The sequence below is a fragment of the Pipistrellus hanaki genome (genome assembly GCF_964339955.1).
Source record: "Pipistrellus hanaki genome assembly, chromosome: 4".
Classification (NCBI taxonomy): domain Eukaryota; kingdom Metazoa; phylum Chordata; class Mammalia; order Chiroptera; family Vespertilionidae; genus Pipistrellus; species Pipistrellus hanaki.
Window position 1 is genome coordinate 95,283,845 of NC_140506.1, and position 17,057 is coordinate 95,300,901.

The 17,057-nt window shown below is 56.4% G+C and overlaps 3 protein-coding genes across 4 annotated transcripts; 1 reads left to right on the forward strand and 2 right to left on the reverse strand.

The window, feature by feature from the left end:
• Window positions 1-3,251: 3,251 nt before the first annotated feature.
• On the reverse strand, window positions 3,252-7,820 carry SLX1A (SLX1 homolog A, structure-specific endonuclease subunit). Of its 2 annotated transcripts, none has more exons than XM_084882980.1 (6): window positions 7,447-7,820; window positions 6,928-6,979; window positions 6,485-6,841; window positions 3,649-3,776; window positions 3,431-3,518; window positions 3,252-3,357 (listed from the first exon to the last, which is right to left on the reverse strand). In XM_084882980.1, the coding sequence occupies exons 1-6, from the start codon at window positions 7,632-7,634 to the stop codon at window positions 3,328-3,330; spliced, it is 843 nt and encodes a 280-aa protein (XP_084739106.1). In that variant the 5' UTR covers window positions 7,635-7,820; the 3' UTR covers window positions 3,252-3,327. The 2 variants fall into 2 exon arrangements, with proteins under 2 accessions (XP_084739106.1, XP_084739107.1); XM_084882981.1 differs by lacking the exon at window positions 7,447-7,820 and adding an exon at window positions 7,195-7,321.
• Window positions 7,821-7,949: 129 nt separating this feature from the next.
• Window positions 7,950-9,255, forward strand: BOLA2B (bolA family member 2B). The gene is made up of 3 exons (XM_084882991.1): window positions 7,950-8,141; window positions 8,230-8,327; window positions 8,613-9,255. Exons 1-3 carry the CDS (start codon window positions 8,079-8,081, stop codon window positions 8,710-8,712), a joined length of 261 nt encoding a protein of 86 aa, XP_084739117.1. The 5' UTR covers window positions 7,950-8,078; the 3' UTR covers window positions 8,713-9,255.
• A 1,775-nt stretch (window positions 9,256-11,030) lies between these two features.
• On the reverse strand, window positions 11,031-16,527 carry CORO1A (coronin 1A). The gene is made up of 11 exons (XM_084882956.1): window positions 16,368-16,527; window positions 14,645-14,843; window positions 13,279-13,401; window positions 13,065-13,194; window positions 12,789-12,973; window positions 12,540-12,659; window positions 12,268-12,372; window positions 12,034-12,179; window positions 11,861-11,918; window positions 11,539-11,754; window positions 11,031-11,264 (listed from the first exon to the last, which is right to left on the reverse strand). Exons 2-11 carry the CDS (start codon window positions 14,840-14,842, stop codon window positions 11,160-11,162), a joined length of 1,386 nt encoding a protein of 461 aa, XP_084739082.1. The 5' UTR covers window position 14,843; window positions 16,368-16,527; the 3' UTR covers window positions 11,031-11,159.
• Between the last annotated feature and the right edge of the window lie 530 nt (window positions 16,528-17,057).

Consider the following 17,057-nt stretch of genomic DNA (forward strand, 5'->3'; position numbering starts at 1 on the left):
GAGGAGCAACACATCGCTGGCTCGGAGGGATATCAGAGAGTTGCAGGAGATTGCAGTTGCTCGGACTTGCCACCTCCCCCCCTCCATAGTTCCTGCTGCAAGAGGGCGGAGAAAAAAAGCTGGAGAGGCTTTAGAGCACATGTGTCAAACACAAGGCCCGCGGGCCAAATCCAGCCCTCCAGGCCTTGCAATGTGGCCCGCACCGCGCTGTCATCACTGCACTCCGCTGTCAGTTTATGACATTGTCAGTTTATGACTGTTCAGTAAACCATTCGGCCCGCGATTTAGGCTGGATTTTAGATTTTGGCCCCTTCTCTGATTGAGTTCGACACCCCTACTTTAGAGTCTGGGAAGTCAACCTAGAAACACTGCTACCCAGAGGCTAATTCACAAATTGACTCTAGTGTAATAAAAACAAAACAAAACCTGCCTAAAAATCAGGACTGGATCATAACAATAGAGGGAGCGAATGACCGTCATTACTGCAAATTTTATTTAAATTTTATTTTAATTTTTTAATTTTTGTTTTCATTATTTGCAGCGTTTATTCAAGAAACTTTTTTTTCTTTTTCCTCACTTGATTTTATCTTTATAATTATTACATTGTATACGTAATCAACATTATTACTACTACTATTATACCTTTTTTGTCTTATTTTCTTTTGTTTATTTTTATTTTATTTTATTATATTTTTTTTATTTCAGGATTACAGTTCTACATTCTTTATCTTTCCATCTCCAACGCTTTATTCTATCTCAACCCTACCTTTATGCCTTCACTCTCTTTCCAACCTTTTCCTTTGGTACCCTGTTTATCTTAACCCTTTCCTGCTCTATATTTTCCCCATTCTTTCTGTCTACCCCCTCCTAAAATTTCACCCTACTTGTATATATCTAATTTCCAACCTCCTACTCCAAGCCCATTCACACCTCCCTTGCCGCTGTCCTAAAAACAAAACAAAAACAAAAAAAGTCTTTCTCTCTAACTCTTTGAAGTTGTATGTTGAATGTTAACTATACTGAAGTTGTATGCTTTTTTTATAAGATTGATTTGCCTATTCTTTTTGTTTGATTGTATGTTTTTGTTAGCTGGGTTCTAGTCACCTTTATTGGTGATTATTAATATCGCAAACACATTTCTATTCAGTGCCTTGTGTGTTGTACCTGGTTGTGTTGTATTTTGTGCCTTGAAATCAAAGCAGGAGAGAGAGAACTACACAACCAGACATCCTAACAAGAGATGTCTGGGGAGACAAAGAAACAGCCCACATATGAAAGAAAAGTAGGCTTCACCAGAAAAGAAAGTAAACGAGATAGAGGCAAGCAATCTACCAGAGCAAGAATTCAGAGTAATGATTATAAGATGGCTAAAATGAATGGAAGACAAATTTGACAATATGAGTAAGAATCAAGAGGAAATGAAGAAGAACCAAGAAGAAATAAAAATGACATCGCTACTGTAAAGAACTCAACAGAAAGCATCAAGAGTAGACTAGAAGAAGCAGAGGACCACATCAGCGAGCTAGAAGACAAGATGGAAAAAAATACCCAGTTAGAACAGCTTCTGGGAGAAAAAAAATTAAAAAGCAGGAGGAAAGTCTAACGGAACTTGGGACAATACAAAACAAAACAATATTAGAATAATAGGGGTTCCAGAAGGAAAGGGAACTGAGGAAGACATGGAAAACGTATTTCAAGAAATAATGACAGAAAACTTTCCTGAGATAGAGAAGAAAAACCCACACAAATCCAAGATGCTCGCAGAGTCCCAAGCAAAATGAACCCCAGAAAACCGACCCCAAGGCACATTATAATTAAACTGGCAAACACCAACGACAAAAAAAGAATTTTAAAAGCAGCCAGAGAGACAGAAAGTTACATATAAAGGAACCCACATCAGACTAGCAACTAATTTCTCCACAGAAACTTATCAGGCCAGAAGGGAATGGGATGAAATATGCAAAGGAAGGGTCTGAATCCAAGAATACTGTACCCAGCAAGACTATCAATCAAAATTGAAGGTGAAATCAGGAGCTTCACAGACAAAAACAGACTAAGGGAATTTATCTCCACCAAACCAGCAATGCAAGAAATGCTAAAGGGTCTACTGTAAAATTAAAGAAATAGAAAGCAAAGAAGGAACACAGGGGTATAGAATAAAAATGGCATCAAATAAGTACCTATCAATAATAACTTTAAATGTAAATGGACTAAATGCTCCAATCAAAAGACATAGGGTAACGGATTGGATAAGAAAACAAGACCCATATATCTGTTGTCTACAAGAAACCCAGTTCAGAAAAAAAGATGCACACAGACTGAGGGTGAAGGGAAGGAAAAAGGTTTTCCAGGCGAATGGAAATGAAAAAAAAAGCTGGGGTAGCAATACTTATATCTGACAAATTAGATCTCAGAGTGAAGGGCATAATAAGAGATAATGAAGGTCACTTCATAATACTAAAGGGAGCAATCCAACAAGAAGAAATAACCCTGGTAAATATATATGCACCCAATATGGGAGCACCCAAATACATTAAAAAAAAAAAGAAGAAAAAACTGCTGGAGGACATTAAGGGAGAGATTAATAGCAATAGTAATATGCTGCCATAAAAAAGAAGGAATTCTCATCATTTGCAGCAACCTAGATAGAACTAGAGAACATCATGCTGAGTGAAATAAGCCAGTCAATGAAAGAGAAATACCACATGACCTCACTCATTTATGGATATTAAAGAACATTATAAACTGATGAACCAAAAGTCAGATATAAAGACAGTAAAGCAACAAGCAGACTGTCAAATTACAGCGGGGAGGGGAGGGAGATCTGGGGGAGATAAGAGATCAACCGAAGGACTTGTATACATGCATATAAGTACAACAATGGACACAAAACTCTGGGGAGGGAGGGTATGTATGGGAGGGGGGGCAATGTTAAAATATGTACACAGATAATAATTTAATAAAAATAAATAAATAAATAAATAAGTAAATGATTCTCATCATTGCTGTTTCTCTCCCTTCTCTGAAATCAACAGAAATATATTTAAATAAAATAAAAAGGAACTGTGATCAGAGGCAGGCCAGGGGAAAGCTGAGGCACAAGGGCCTCCAGCAGAGGAGAGGCAGGTCCATCTGGGGCCAGTGGCCCCTCCCCCTTCCTCTGTTCTCGGTCTCCAGTGACTGGCAGGGCCTTTGCCTCCTAACTCCACACACACCCCCAGCAAATAACGGAAGATCCCCTTCACTCAGACTTTTTATTGTAAAAACTGCCCAGACCCTAAGGCAGTGGCACAGAAAAGGAATGGGTGGAGGGCTGGGGTGCTGAGGTCAGAGCTCCAGCATGTCTGTCCAGTGTTCCTGTGGAGACGAGAAGGGTGGTCAGAGGCAGCACAGGGGACAGGATTGGGCAGGGCCCAAAACCACCTCTCACCTCTTCTAATTCCAAGTTCTCCTCTTCCTCCTCGGAGCCCGTCCGACATAGCCAGATCAAGTCTCCCCACAGCAGTGAGTTCTTGCAGCTGCCAAGAGAGAGAGAGTCAGGATCACAAGCCTGCTTCAGGCTAGGCCCTGGGTGCCAAGATGAGAACTCAGATGCCTGGTTTATCTTGTCTTCATAGGTAAATCAGGCTGGGGGAGGGAGGGACTTACCCAGGGCATTGGCCCTCTAGCGGCAGAAGCTGCCCTGGCTCCTCCTGCAGGAAGTCCTCTGCCAGGCAGGTCATGTGGGCCCTTAGGGAGCAGCCAGGGTGGGGGCAACACAGGGGGCCCTCTTCATCCTGTCGGAGGGGGCAGGAGAGGAGGGAGAAAATTGGGAGTGGTGATGTAGCTGACAGAATTCCTATGGATCAGACACTGTTCCAGGGGCTCCCTAAGAGGCACATGCTCTTACGTTATATTGTAGATGAGGAAACAGGATGGAGGAGTTGCAATACTTGCCCATGGCGACTAAGCTGGCCAATTTTCTCTGAGTGTTAGCAGTGATTCTACAACAGCATGGCCACTGCAGCTAGACATAGAGTTCCTCACAGGCTCATCTCTGAATGGCAAGCACAGGTATGTGCTGAATCAATCGCTTATGTGAGGGAAGTATATCAGACAGCCTAGATGTTATTAGGCTATACCATCTAGGTGTAAGTGCACTCTATGATGTTTGCACCGTGAAATTGCCTAAGGACACATTTCTCACATTCCTAGTTTAGCAGCATGTGAGCTATGCAGTTTACTTACATTTAATGTGAGTGAAAGACCTGTCATCTCAGTTTATACACTAAATATTTGCTACCTACTCTGTACCACAGCCTTCTACAGTACTAAATAAGAACTACCCTTGGGGAGTATAGTTTGGGGTGTGAAGGGTGTGAGACTGATAATAAAATAAAATATAGTTTGACCCCTGAAGAACATAGGTTTGAACTGGGGTGGTCCATTGATACAGACCCCACCCCCACCCCCAAATACCCAGTGGGCCCTCCATATTCCTGGGTTTTGCATCTGCAGATTCAACCAACCAGAATTTAAAAAACAGTATTTTTGAGGTTTTTTGATCCAGGGCTGGGAATCCACAGATGCAGAGGACTGATTGTATGCACTGTTCTATACCATCTATACAATAAAAGGGTAATATGCTAATTAGACGGGGAGACCTTCCAGATAAAGCCATGGTGGCAGGGCCAAAGCAGAGGCAGTTAGGGGCGATCAGGCTAGGAGGGGAGGGCAGTTGGGGGTGACTAGGCCAGCAGGGAGTGGGGGCAGTTGAGGGCTGGCAGGGGGGCAGTTGGGGGCGATCAGACTGGCGGGGCGGGGGGGAGCAGTTGAGGATGAGCAGGCTGGCAGGTAGGAGGTAGTTGGGGGCAAGAAAGCCAGCAAAGGGGGGGTGGGGAGTTGGGGGTGAGCAGGGAGGCAGGCAGAGTGGTTAGGGGCGATCAGGCAGGCATTCAGGTGAGTGGTTAGGTCCGTGTTGGTGGTATAGTGGTGAGCATAGTTGTCTTCCAGGTGAGTGGTTAGGAGCCAGTGGTCCCAGATTGCGAGAGGGATGTCCCAGATTACAGAGGGTGCAGGCCAGGCTGAGGGGCATGCACAAATTTCATGCACTTAGCCACTGGTTTTATATAAGGGACTTGAAAATCCAAGGAGGTAGGAGGGTCCCGAACCAATCCCCTATGGATACCGAAGGAGGGCTGTTTGGGGGAAGTAAAAAGTTATATGTGGCTTTTTTACTGCATGGGTTCAGCACCCCTAATCCTCATTGTTCAACAGTCAACTGTACACAATATGTTAGACCAGAAGTTCCCAAACTTGTTTGTGCCGTAGACCCCTTGCCATGTTTTTCGGTTTTGGGTAGACCCCCTACTTACCTGATATTGATTTTTTTGTAAATTTCTAACTGTAGTGAAGTTTAGTGTTAAAATTTAATAAAAAATAATGTACCTACTTTTCTCCGGCATTCTCAAACAAAATAACACTGATTCACTATAATTTGTATGATAAACTACCAGTTTATATTTTTTTAAATATTTTCTCAGCACTTTCCTATTCAAGATTCAGGAAACGAATGAACGTATTTTTCTCACATTCATATTTATAGAGTGACGAATTGAACAAGTCGGTGCAAGTTCGCGAAGCTTTGAGACAAAAATTGGCAAGAATGTTTACTGCGCGTATGCTTGTAACAAGATGATACTGCTATATCATTATGTGCAGGTTTTTATCCTACAACTTACACAATTTTATAAACATATATAATAAATTTTTTACTTCATAGGTACTTTTATAAATAATTTATATGTTTTTATATTATAAGATAATATGATGTAAGTAAATAGGTACTATCAGTGTATGTTGAGATCCACTATCGTGGACCCCCATTTTCATTTCATGGACCCCCAAATTTTTTTTTCGCTGACGTAGACCCCTTGCAGGTTGTCATAGACCCCTGGGGGTCGATATAGACCACTTTGGGAATCACCCAAAGTGTTAGACAATAAGTGTTAAGCCTTAAAAAAAAAAAAAAAAAAAGGAGCCCTGGCCGGTGTGACTCAGTTGGTTGAGCATTGTCCCATGCACCCAGGGTTGTTTGGATTCTGGTCATGGCACATGCCTGGGTTACCAGGTTGATTCCCACTAGGGGGCGTGCAGGAGGCAGCCTATCAATGTATCTCCCTCGCCTTTCCTCTCTAAAATCAATAAAACCATATTTTTTAAAAAAGGAAAGCAGTACCAAGAAAGTTGCAATTTTAGAGAGAGAGCTAAGGAAGACCTCGTGGAAAAGAGGTAGCATTTCATCAAGACTAAGGTCTAGGGAAGAACTTTACAGTGAACGAAGGGCAAAGGTGCGAAGCAGGAATGGCTGCAAGTACTTTCACCCGAGATGGAAGCAAGGCGCGCCAAGGATATCAGTGGGCTTAGGACTCCCAATAAACAGCCTGATCCGAAGTCGTCTGAACTCTAGACCTGCCCCAACCCGGAGCCCCGGTGGAGCGCTCACCGGAAGCGCGCGCGCGCACAGTGTGCAGGGGGCCTCGTGGTCCTGGCCCGGCGGGGACTCGGTGTCCGCAAAGGGACTGTCCCGACGCTTGGCGGCCAGCATCCGCTTGGCGGCCAGCATCCGGGGCGGCGGAGGCCCGAAGGCGACTGGCACGTGAGGCGGCGGCGGCGGGCAGAGCTCCTGGCGGAAGTCGGCGCGCAGCCAGCGCAGCGTGAGCGGGAGGCGCGCCCAGGGCGGCGCGCGCAGCATGTGCGCCAGCACCCGCAGGTGGAAGGCGAAGGCGACCTCGCTGCGCAGGCGCGGGGCCACGTGCGCCAGGCGGCGCGAGGCCTGCGGGTGCTGCCAGGCCCACTCGAACTGCGGACGGGAGAGAGGCCTCAGCGCCGCCCGGGGAGGGCCCCACGCCCCTGCCCCCGGTCCCGCCACCCCGTCTCCCTCCTTACCCGGAGGGCGGCCACGGCGGAAGGGAAGCCGTGCACGATGAGCACCATCTCCCTGGGGAAGAGAACCAGGGCCTGGTGCGTAAAGCGCCCCCTTCCCGCCCCGCCCGTGTCCAGCCCAATCCCCTCGCCACGGTTCGCCTTCAGCCCTGCCAGAGAGTGGAGTCCTCACAGAGGGCGTCAAGCCTTGTCCTCGAGGCCCTGCCTCTCCTGAGAGGTCCGAGCCTCCCATCTCCAGCCTCAGCTCCGCCTCCAGTCACAGGGACTTACTGCCTTCCTCGGTTCCGCCCCCATCCAGGTTCCCTGTCTTTCATCCCGGCCCATCAGTCCCCTTCCTCACATCCCAGTCTCACCGGGCTCCTCCTCCCCACAGGCTCCTCCCCAGAGACAGCTCCACCGACCTCACTGGCCACCCCCAGGCCCGGCTCTCAGCCCCACACGGCCCCGCCCACTGTCACTGTCTCTCCCCCGCGGCTCCGCCTCCTCCTTGAAGCCCTCCTCTCGGGCGACCCACCCTCTTACCAGGGACCGCGCCCGCTGGTCCGCCAGGCCCCGCCTTTTTTGCGGCCTCCGTTGTGCTGCTGGACACGGCGAGCAGGGTTGACGGTGAACCCCACGTAGACCCGGCCCCGGTGCCGAGGGTTCAGGCAATAGAGCAGGTAGACGCCGAAGAAGCCCCCGGGCCTCGCCTCACCCCCCTCGGGACCCATCGGGACGTGTGGGTTGACTGCTGTGGCCTCTGAGCTCGGGGAGGGGTGAGTGGGGGTGCCAGGGCCGTGATACACTTGTCTGGGGGAAAGCTCTGGGTGGCGATCCCGGGGTAACCCGGCGGCTGCAGCAGCGCGGGTTCGGGCACCCTCTCCTGGCTGGAGCCAGTGTGTCCAAACCCGCCGCCGAACCTCAGGCGGCGGCGCCAATGAGCGGGGGGCGGGGGCGGGGGCGGGGCCCGGCCGTGCGCAGGCTCTGATTGGCTGGCGGGCGGCAGGCGCGGAGCCCGGGCGGTTGGAAACTGGGTTTCGGGGAGGGCGGAAGTGCTGCGCTTCCGGACGCCTCAGTAAGGGCGGAAGTTGGGGCTTCCACAGTGAGGGTGGAAGCAGCGTGACCCGCGTGGGATCGCGGGTTCTGCCCGCGCCGGGTCGCCCCCGCCGGCCGCCATGGAACTCAGCGCCGATCACCTGCGGGAGAAACTGCGGCGGGACCTGCAGGCAGAGCACGTGGTGAGCTGCGCGGCCGGGACCTCCCGGCGAGGGCCAAGGGGCTTCTGGGCGGGCGGCCTGGCACCATCCACACGATTCTGCCCCTTAGGAAGTGGAGGACACGACTCCCAACCGCTGCGCGTCCAGCTTCCGAGTCCTGGTGGTGTCGGCCAAGTTCGAGGGGAAGCCGCTGCTTCAGAGACACCGGTGAGGCCCGGGCAGCCCCTCGCTGAGCGCGGTCCCGGCCCCACAGCCCCGGCCACTCCCCGCAACCCAACGCCCTCGCCCCGGCAATGCGGCCCAGTCCTGTGGGCGACAGCCCCAAGGATTTCGCCTTCTCGGCCCCTGCTGGGAGTATTGCGGCTTGGGCCCTCTGCCTCCTGTCCCAGGTCCTGGGCGCTACTTGAGGACACCTCCAGCCTTCTGGGTCTCCCTAGCTTCGGGGCCTGGGGCTTAGGCCCCTGAGGTTCCCTAACAGCATGTCTCCCGCAGGCTGGTGAACGAGTGTCTGGCCGAAGAGCTCCCGCATATCCATGCCTTTGAGCAGAAAACCCTGACCCCAGAGCAGTGGGCCCGGGAGCGGCAGAAATAAGAGACCAGCGCCTGCACAGCCATTAAATTATGAATGGGGCCAGCTTCTGTGTTGGTGTGTTGTGTGTGGGCCGGGCACTGAGGCTGTCTAGGGCCTGGCTTCCCCCTGCCCTGACATTCTTCATTGTCTCCTCCTTGTTTTAACTTGGGCAGGTCCCTCTCGCCCAAAGCCTCTGTGTCCCCACTTATAAAGGGAAAGTTCAGCCCTTAAAATCCCTTTCAGGACAGGCCTCACGGGCCTCCTGCAATGCTTGGAAAACTCCTACCAACCAACCACCTATTTGTGGACAAGTGCTGGGTATTCCTGCCCTCTGCCAGCCTTTAAGATGCACAGATGAGCCCTGGCCGGTATAGTTCAGCGATTAGCGCATAGGCTTGCAAACCAGTGGGTCCTGGGTTCAATTCCCAATCAAGGGCATGTTTGATTTGATCCCCACCCCGGTCTGGGTTCAGGAGGCAACTGATTGTATGTTTCTCTTACATCTATGTCCACTTCTACCCTCGCCTCCCCCTAGCCCTTGCACTCTAAAAATCAATGACAAAAAATCCTTGGGTGAAGATTAACAACAAAAATGCACAGATGAGAAAGTGTCAGAGTTTCAGGGTGCTGGCCAGTTTAACCTTTTCCTCTCACCAGCATCACCCCAATGTCAGAAGCATAATAAAGGATTCCACACTTCCCCTGCAGGCTCCTACAGGGACATAGTACCCCGAGGGGGCTCTCCAACAGCTGGTAGGCTGATGTTTTCTGGCCCACAGAAGGTCCAATGACCTTTTAGCCCGGGGCTTGGTGTGGCCAGGTGCCCTTGAGAAGACCATGTGGTTTTCCTTTCTATTGATTTCAGAAAGGAAGAGAGAGAAACATCTATGATGAGAAAGAATCATTGATCAGCTGCCTCCTGCACCCCCACTCTGGGGATCGAGCCTGCAACCCATGCATGTGCCCTGACTGGGAATCAAACTGACCTCCCGGCTCATAGGTCAGTGCTCAACCACTGAGCCACACCGGCTGGGCACCATGTGGTTTTCAAGAATGGAGGTATGGGCAGAGGATAGGAATTGAGGTAGGACAGGAAAATAAGGCCAACCAGAGCCACAAAATAGGGACAGGTAATGCCTTTAGTATCGGTTTATCAGCTTAAACACAAGTACCAGGATTGGTAAGGCCTTGCACGTGAAGTCCCTGAGGCCTAGTGGGCCAGGGCTTTTGGGGAGGATGGATTACAGGTTTCGGCCATCCCACCCACTCTGTACCCCGTGTTTTCAAGGCCAGTCTCTTGGCCCCTTCCCCCCACCTCCTCCTCTCGTTTCTATCGGAGGGAGAACGGGTGGGGAGAGCTGGGGTCACCGTGACGACAGGGGAGCCCTCTGGGTTCCAGGGCTTCTTTCCTGAGCTGTTTTTTCACGTGACAAGCCGCTCAGAAGGGCCATCCCCGTGGTTGAGGAGCCGCTCAGAGAAGGCACCTCGCCTTCCTAGGCCCAGCGCCCAGGTCTCCTGATTCTTCCTCTCTCGCCCCTGGTTGGTGCACACACTGTTCACAGGTTGTAGTAGTCCTCCCCATTTCACTGGGAGAAGTAGCTTGCCCAGAGTAACAGCTTGCTTAGAAGGTGAGACCAAAATGGGCACACAGCTCTGCCCAGGTGGTTTTCGCTGGCATGCTGAGGGGGCAGCAGATGGGCATTGAGTCCTTGCCGCCATGTGTGGTATGAACCAAACACTGCTGTGGCCAGGACAGCTATTCCTAATAGCCCGTGTCCCAGCTCGGTCACCTGCTAAGGTGGGCATCAAACCCACTTCCGAGCGCCCACTTGATGGAGCCTGACAGGTTATTCAGGTCCCTGTCGCAGAGGCCAGGCCCAGGGAGACCCACGATAGGGCTCAAGAGGCAGCAGCCCTGCACAGGAAGGCTCCTCGGGACCTGCCCTTCAACTGCTCAGTGCCTCAGTTTCCTCACCTGTAACTAGGGTTGGGCCTTTGCTTTAGTTGTAAGCTTTCTCCTTACCAAAGGGCCCCTCGGGCCTGCAGTTTGGAAGATGTCCTGTAGGAGCGAGTTGTTCGTTTCCCCACAAGCAGCAGTGTTGGTAGTTACATGTAACCTGATGTGGTTAACTAGAAAAGGCAGATCTGAGGTACACGTGGGAGTTAACGAAGCCCCAGGCTAGGGCCATGAGTAGCTCACACCTGCCAGCTGCAAACAGCAGGCCCCAAACCGCACCAGAACAGGTGCTCCCGCCCACCAGACCCGTTCTGTGGTTTACTCGGCATTTGGAAGCATCCCTCAGCCCCAAGGCTTCTGAGGAGGAGCTCAGAGTCAGGGGTACCAGAAAATAAAGCCATTTTATTTTGTCTGCCACTGTGGCTTAAGGAGTGAGAGGAAAGGAGCAGGGGAGGGGGGAGAGGTGCGGGGGGAGGCGATGCGGTGGGCCCAGCTCAAGGCCCCAGAGTGTCTACTTGGCCAGGACTGTCTCCTCCAGCCTATCCAAGCGCTTCTGGAGCTCCTGCACCGTGGCCTGGAGCTTCCTCACCTCCTCCTCCAGCCGGGACACGACATCCTGGAGGGCCCAGCGCTGCGTTAGGCCCAGCTCCCCCCGGGGCTTCCCCTTATCCTGGCCAAGAGCCCCGGGACCTGCCATTGCTGCCCAGAGAGCTGCAGGCCTCCAAGCTGGAAACCTGCTTTCTGAGGCCTGGGGATTACCCACTGCCAGCTAGCTTCCTGTGAGTCCAGCTGCCTCAGGCCAGCCTCCTCCCCTGGGTCAGTGACCACAGCGATGGCAGCCCCTCCCCGCCCTGTCTTCCATCCTGACCAGCCTCCCATCCGCCTCTCACCGAGCTCGGAGCGCCACTGGCCTCCGGTGCCGTCCTCCTGCGCCCGGTGTCCAGGCCCCGGTTGACCCTCAGCTCCCGGCTCTTTGTGGGCACGTAGCCATCCTTGAGGGAAATGAGGAGGGGCCCCGCATCCCGGCCCCCCAGCCACTCCTCGGCCGTGAGGGCAGCGTCAGGCCCTGCCGTGGGCGGGTACAGGTCCTCCTGGAACAGGTCCGACTGTGGGCAAGACCAGGGCTGGTTAAGAGCGTGCTTAGGCCACACCACCACCCTGCAGCCCTGCGGGGTGTGCCCGGCCAGGGCCCGGGGAGGGACATGGCGTCACCTTTCTGGGCACCGTCATGGCGATGGGTTCACATTTGCGCTCGTGCAGCTTGTAGAACCTGCAGAGACAGGAAGGTGAGCAGCGCCCACAGCACCGCTGGGCTGAGACTGCAGGCCAGCATGAGGTCAGCACTGCCCAGGAGCATGCTGCAGGCAGGGGCAGGGAGCAGTCACCTGGCAATCTCGCACTTGTTCACCTCGAGGCCGCGCTTGGGCATGTAGCCCATGCCGCGCTGCGACTCCTTGGAGCTGAACATGGAGAGATAGTGCAGGAATGGCGCCTCGGCGGTGATCTCGAAGTAGCGGATGGAGCTGTCGCCCTGTGGGTGGTGGGTGGGGGAGATCAACACCGACGGGTGCCGGCAGCCGTGCCCCTTCCCACCCCCCTCCCCGCCCGCCGCTGGGCACCTTGCCACAGAGGTAGACGATGTTGGTGTCGGGGTCGAAGAAGGGCAGCAGGACGCCGCTGCTGGTGTCCAGCTCCTGCAGGGACAGCGGCTCCTCCAGGTGCTTCTGTAGAGGCAGGTGGAGAGAATGAGCTGGGCCAGGGCAGGCCGGGGGTGCCTTCACTGAGCAGTAACCGGGGTGGGGTGACCCTTGCAGACCACCCAGTGGAAACCCCATCTGAGGCGGGCAAACAGGCCTGGGCATAGACCCGGACTGAGCCTGAGTCTCCTCACCGTGTCCCACAGCGCCACCTGCCGCTCGCTCATGCGGCTGAAGCCCGTGGTCAGGATCTTCCCGTCGGACACGAACACGGCTCGCACAGGCCGGGTCCCCTCGTGAGGACGGTCCTTCTCCTGGAGGGGAAGGGATGTGGTCGGCCAGGCACCAAGGGCCTCGCCCAGGCAGGGGCGAGAGAGGACAGCTCCTGGCAGCCCGGACGCGGTGGGTAGGGGGTAAAGGTCCCTGGGTCAGGGGTCACTCACGGCCACCACGGTGCCCTTGCGGGGCTCGATGAGGCGCACGCGCTTGTCCCGGCACGAGGTGCAGATGAGGGCGCCGTCCCGGCTCCAGTCCACGCTGTAGATGGTGTCGGGGTGCACGTCCGCGCCCAGCGTCAGCACCGCCGCCCCGGTGCCCACGTCCCACACCAGGATCACGTTGTCACAACCTGGGCGATGCCCCCGTGTCAGAGCCAGGAGCCGCCCCTCGCTGTCAGAGGCCGGCCCGCCCCTCCCCGGCCCGCCCCGCCCCCCAGGCACCTGCACTGAGCAGCACGTTCTGGGCCGTGGGGTGCCAGACAACGATGCCCACGCGCTTGGTGTGGCCCTCCAGCGTGACCACAGGCTCCCGCATGGGCAGCACCAGGCCGCCGTCGGGGATCTCCCACACCTGCAGAGAAGGGCGAGTGAGCCGGGCACTCCGCTGCCAGGCCCCGCCCGGGGCCCCTCCTCGTCGAAGCCCCCCACCACTCACCATGACCGTGCAGTCTTCAGAGCCGCTGGCAATGACGTTATCGTTGTGCGGGCACCAGGCGATGTCCAGCACGGGGGCCGTGTGGCCACAGACCGTGGGCGCGTTCTTGTCCACACGTCCGGTCTAGAGGGCACAGCGGGCCCCTGAGGGAGGTGCTCCTGCCCTCCGAGCCCAGTCCAACCCCCACAGCCCTTCGGAGAGGCAGAGGGGGCCAGGCCGGGGGGGGGGTTGGTCCTCCGTTTGCCCGAGGCCAGAGCTGTCAGGGCAACTCCAAAGGGCCGGCCCCAGGGCCACAGGAAGCACAGATTGGGGGGTGGGGCTGGTCCTGCCAGGGTTGATCCGGCCAAGTTCCTCTATCTCAGTTTCTCATTTGTGCCCTGAGGGCCCCGCCCCACCCACATCCAGGCACACGGACTAAAGCCGGGATGGGTGCGGGAAGGGGGTCCATGCATCGGGCGTCCCCCAGCAGGTGTGTGAGAATGGTGGGCTGTGGGCCTGGGCCTTCTAGGAGAGGGCCGGGAAGTGTGTCATAACTGCCCCAGACAGGAGCAGAGGTTTAGAAATGCCACTTCCGGGGACAGCTGTGCAGAGGGCTTCCTGCTGCAGAGCAGGCCCCGCTCTCAGCCTCCTCACAACCACTTCCTCTTCTCTCTGCTTCCATCGGCCCTTTTTTGGTAACAACTTCGGGCCCATCTCCCCTTCCTGTGTCACCCGCTAGAGCACAGCAGTGTGCTGGGGGTAGGGGGCAGCGGGCAGCAGGGCAGGGGGACGGAGTCAGAGGCAGGCAGGGCTGGGCCAGGAGAGGGCCCTCGGTATCATCCCTGCCCGGGGGCTGCTGGGCCAGAACTTGCTGGGTTCCCGAGGGCTCTGACAGGCCCAGACACGGAGCGCCCCAATTCTCAGAGCACTGCTGGGCCCACCCAGACCCCAGCCCATCCCTGTCTGTGCCCTGAGGGGAGAGGGCCCCAGGCTGAGGCTGGGGAGACCCTGAGTCTCAGGACTCCCTGTGTGACCCTTCTCATGCCATCTCCCCTCAGACTCCATTTCCATTTCTCCTTTTAAATACATTTTTATTGATTTCAGAGAGGAAGGGAAAGGGAGAGAGAAACATCAATGATGAGAGAATCATTGATCAGTTGCCTCCTGCACATCCCACACTGGCACTGAGCCCCAACCCAGGCATGTGCCCTTGACCGGAATCAAACTCAGGACCACAGGCCAACGTTCTATCCACTGAGCCTCAATTTCCATTTAGGAGCTGGCAAAGGCGTAAAGCTCCTTTAGGCCAGCTCGGTTTTGCAGACGATAACACTGTAACCCAGGGAAGCTTGTGACAGTCACCTAATCAGGACGGCCAGAGGCTCACCTTGCCCAGGGGCAGCACCAGGAAGGCCCCTCCCCCGCTGGCTTCACAGATCAGGGCCACGAACTTGGGGTTGACAGCGCAGAAGCCACTGTCCCAGGTGGTCTGTGACACGCGCACGTCCTCATAGCACTGGTCGGCCTTGGCCGGTTGTCCAAACACGTGGCGGAACTTGCTGGAGCGGACCACCTGGCGGCTCATCCTGGGTGTGGGGGGGCGGGGAGGGGACGCAGAGGTTGAGAACTTTTCTCCCTTTGGGCCACTGTGACCTTCCAGTTCCTGTCTCCCCCGGGAACCCTTCGGCCTGACATTTGAGGTCTCGGCTCACTTCCCCAGAGCAACACCCAGTTCTCCCCGCCCGGCTCTCGGTAACTGGCATCCTGCTGCCCTCACACTCTCAGCCTCTGCAGCCCTCGCCCCAGCTAACCTACAAGGCCCACCTTCTCCTCACCCTCGGCTCTTGCTTCTGCAGCCCTGAGCCGGGGCCTTGCGGCAGAGCCGGTGTGGGCAGCAGCCAGTGCGCTTGGTCAGGGGCCTGGCTGACGGACAGACAGAGCGTCTCTGCCATGGCTCACACCGGGCGGCTTCAGCGCACACAGTGAGAGGGATTCCCTCAGCCTCAGCATCCAGACCCAGATCCCTCACACCCACACGGGGAGCCCCCTAAAGGCGGGGGCCGGCTGGCCCCCTCTCTCCTGGCACAGAGGACACGTGGAGGGACTGGCAAGGGGCCTGCCCAGGAGCCACACACTGCTCTTCGGGGTCAGGATGGCTTTCTCAGCAGGTCTCTGGGCACCACCAGCGGGCAGGGGGCCTGTGTCCGAGTTTCTCCTCCTCCCACTCCTCTGCCTCGCGCCTGCCTTCAGCAGGTGCCCTGAGTGCCACCTACACACACACACACGCACACGCATGCACACGCACACACATGCACTGGAACTCCACACAGGAAGGGAGAGCAGCCGACTTCTCTGAGGTCCAGCTGGGATGGTTTCCCTGTTGGCTGGGCAGAGAGCAAGAGAAGCGGGGGGACCGCCTCTGGCCCCCAGGTTCAGGATGGGGGTTCTGGGGAGGACAGGGCCGTGCTGCCTGCTGGGAGGGCCTCTAGCCGCTCCCCAGCTTCACCAGGTCCCCCACTCTAGGGCCTGGTCCTGCCCTGCGCGGCCCCGCGCCCTCGCCACCCGGTCCTCTCGGAGCCTGCAGCGCGGAGCATGTGAGGTGAGAGACAGCCTGGGGCCGGAGCAGTGAGAAGCCTGGGCTTGGGGAGCAGGGAGCCCCGAACCCGAGGTTGGAGGACAGGAAGCCATCGCCCCACCCTGCGCCTCCCCCACCGCAGGTACCAGGCCAGAAACCACGGAAAGGGGAACTTGGTCTTTTCTTGTTTTGCTCTCAACCCCTTCCTGTCTCCAAGCTCAGGGCAGCTGCTCCGTTCACCCCACCCTGCCCCCACCCCCACCCACCCAAAGGCTCCCGTTCTGGGGAGAGTCTCCTCCCCCACGTGTCCTGACCCCCCCCACGTCCACCTTGGCCCCGTAGCCCTCACCCTGCCCCCCTCGGCGCTCCGGGCCCGCAGATGGGCCTCCCACGCGCTCCCCTCGCGCAGGGCTCGGTCCCCATCCCGGGTGACAGCTGCCGCCCCCGCAGCGGCTGTGCCAGCGCCGCCCACAGGTGGCCCGGGCCGCGGTGCCCAGTCCCTCCCGGTCCCTCCGGGCCAGGACCGCGGGCTTACCTGCGGCGGAGACCTCCCGGGGGAGGAGGGCGAGAGGGCGGAGGAAGCGCGGAGGAGCCGAGGCGCCGCTGAGGATGCTCTTGTCAAGACAATGAATGAGACGCCGGGCCACCCGCCTCCTTAGGGTGGCAGCGCCCCTTTGGGCGGAGCTCCTGCCGGACCGGCCCTGCCCTCCGCGGAGCGCCGCCCGCCCTGCGCCCCGCCCTGCGCCCCGCCCGCCCCGCTCCACGCCCCGCGCCGCCCGTTCCCAGCCGGAGCGGTGCTGCAGGCAGTCTTATTGCACTTTTAATGTCAAAACGCAAAAATACTCTGCTCCCCTCCCCCCTGCAGTCTACTCCCAGCCCGCGCGCCTCCCTTCTTCGCCGGGCCCCGCGCCCACCCCGCTCACTGCCCGCCCTCCCGCCGCGGGGACCCGAGCACCGGCCGCGGGGAGAGCCCTGCGCCCCCGATCCCCCCTGGGAGGCCCGGCTGGTCCCGGCTCCTGCGTTTACAAATGGGGGCCCTGGAGGAGCCCTGAACCTCAGGTCTCCCGTCTTCGGGGGGTGGCGGGTAGGGGAGAAAGGAGGGGACTCGCGGAGGGGATGAAATAATTTGGCACGGGGAGCCCCCCTGTGCGGGGCTACCAGGTGACCTGCCCCTGGAGCGCTCAGGCCACCGGGAGGAGAGGAGCCACCTGCCCGGAGGCAGCCA

Bases quoted from the DNA above. Each gene is read 5' to 3' on its own strand.
- SLX1A (XM_084882980.1), bottom strand. From the start codon at position 7,634: ATGGGTCCCGAGGGGGGTGAGGCGAGGCCCGGGGGCTTCTTCGGCGTC. The intron at 3,519-3,648 runs GTAAGTCCCTCC...CTCTCTTGGCAG, and splicing joins CTAGAGGGCCAATGCCCTGG to CTGCAAGAACTCACTGCTGT. The intron at 3,358-3,430 runs GTGAGAGGTGGT...TCGTCTCCACAG, and splicing joins AGAACTTGGAATTAGAAGAG to GAACACTGGACAGACATGCT.
- BOLA2B (XM_084882991.1), top strand. From the start codon at position 8,079: ATGGAACTCAGCGCCGATCACCTGCGGGAGAAACTGCGGCGGGACCTG. The intron at 8,142-8,229 runs GTGAGCTGCGCG...TCTGCCCCTTAG, and splicing joins ACCTGCAGGCAGAGCACGTG to GAAGTGGAGGACACGACTCC. The intron at 8,328-8,612 runs GTGAGGCCCGGG...TGTCTCCCGCAG, and splicing joins CCGCTGCTTCAGAGACACCG to GCTGGTGAACGAGTGTCTGG.
- CORO1A (XM_084882956.1), bottom strand. From the start codon at position 14,842: ATGAGCCGCCAGGTGGTCCGCTCCAGCAAGTTCCGCCACGTGTTTGGA. The intron at 13,402-14,644 runs GTGAGCCTCTGG...TGTGCCCTCTAG, and splicing joins TGGTGCTGCCCCTGGGCAAG to ACCGGACGTGTGGACAAGAA. The intron at 13,195-13,278 runs GTGAGTGGTGGG...CCTTCTCTGCAG, and splicing joins CTGAAGACTGCACGGTCATG to GTGTGGGAGATCCCCGACGG.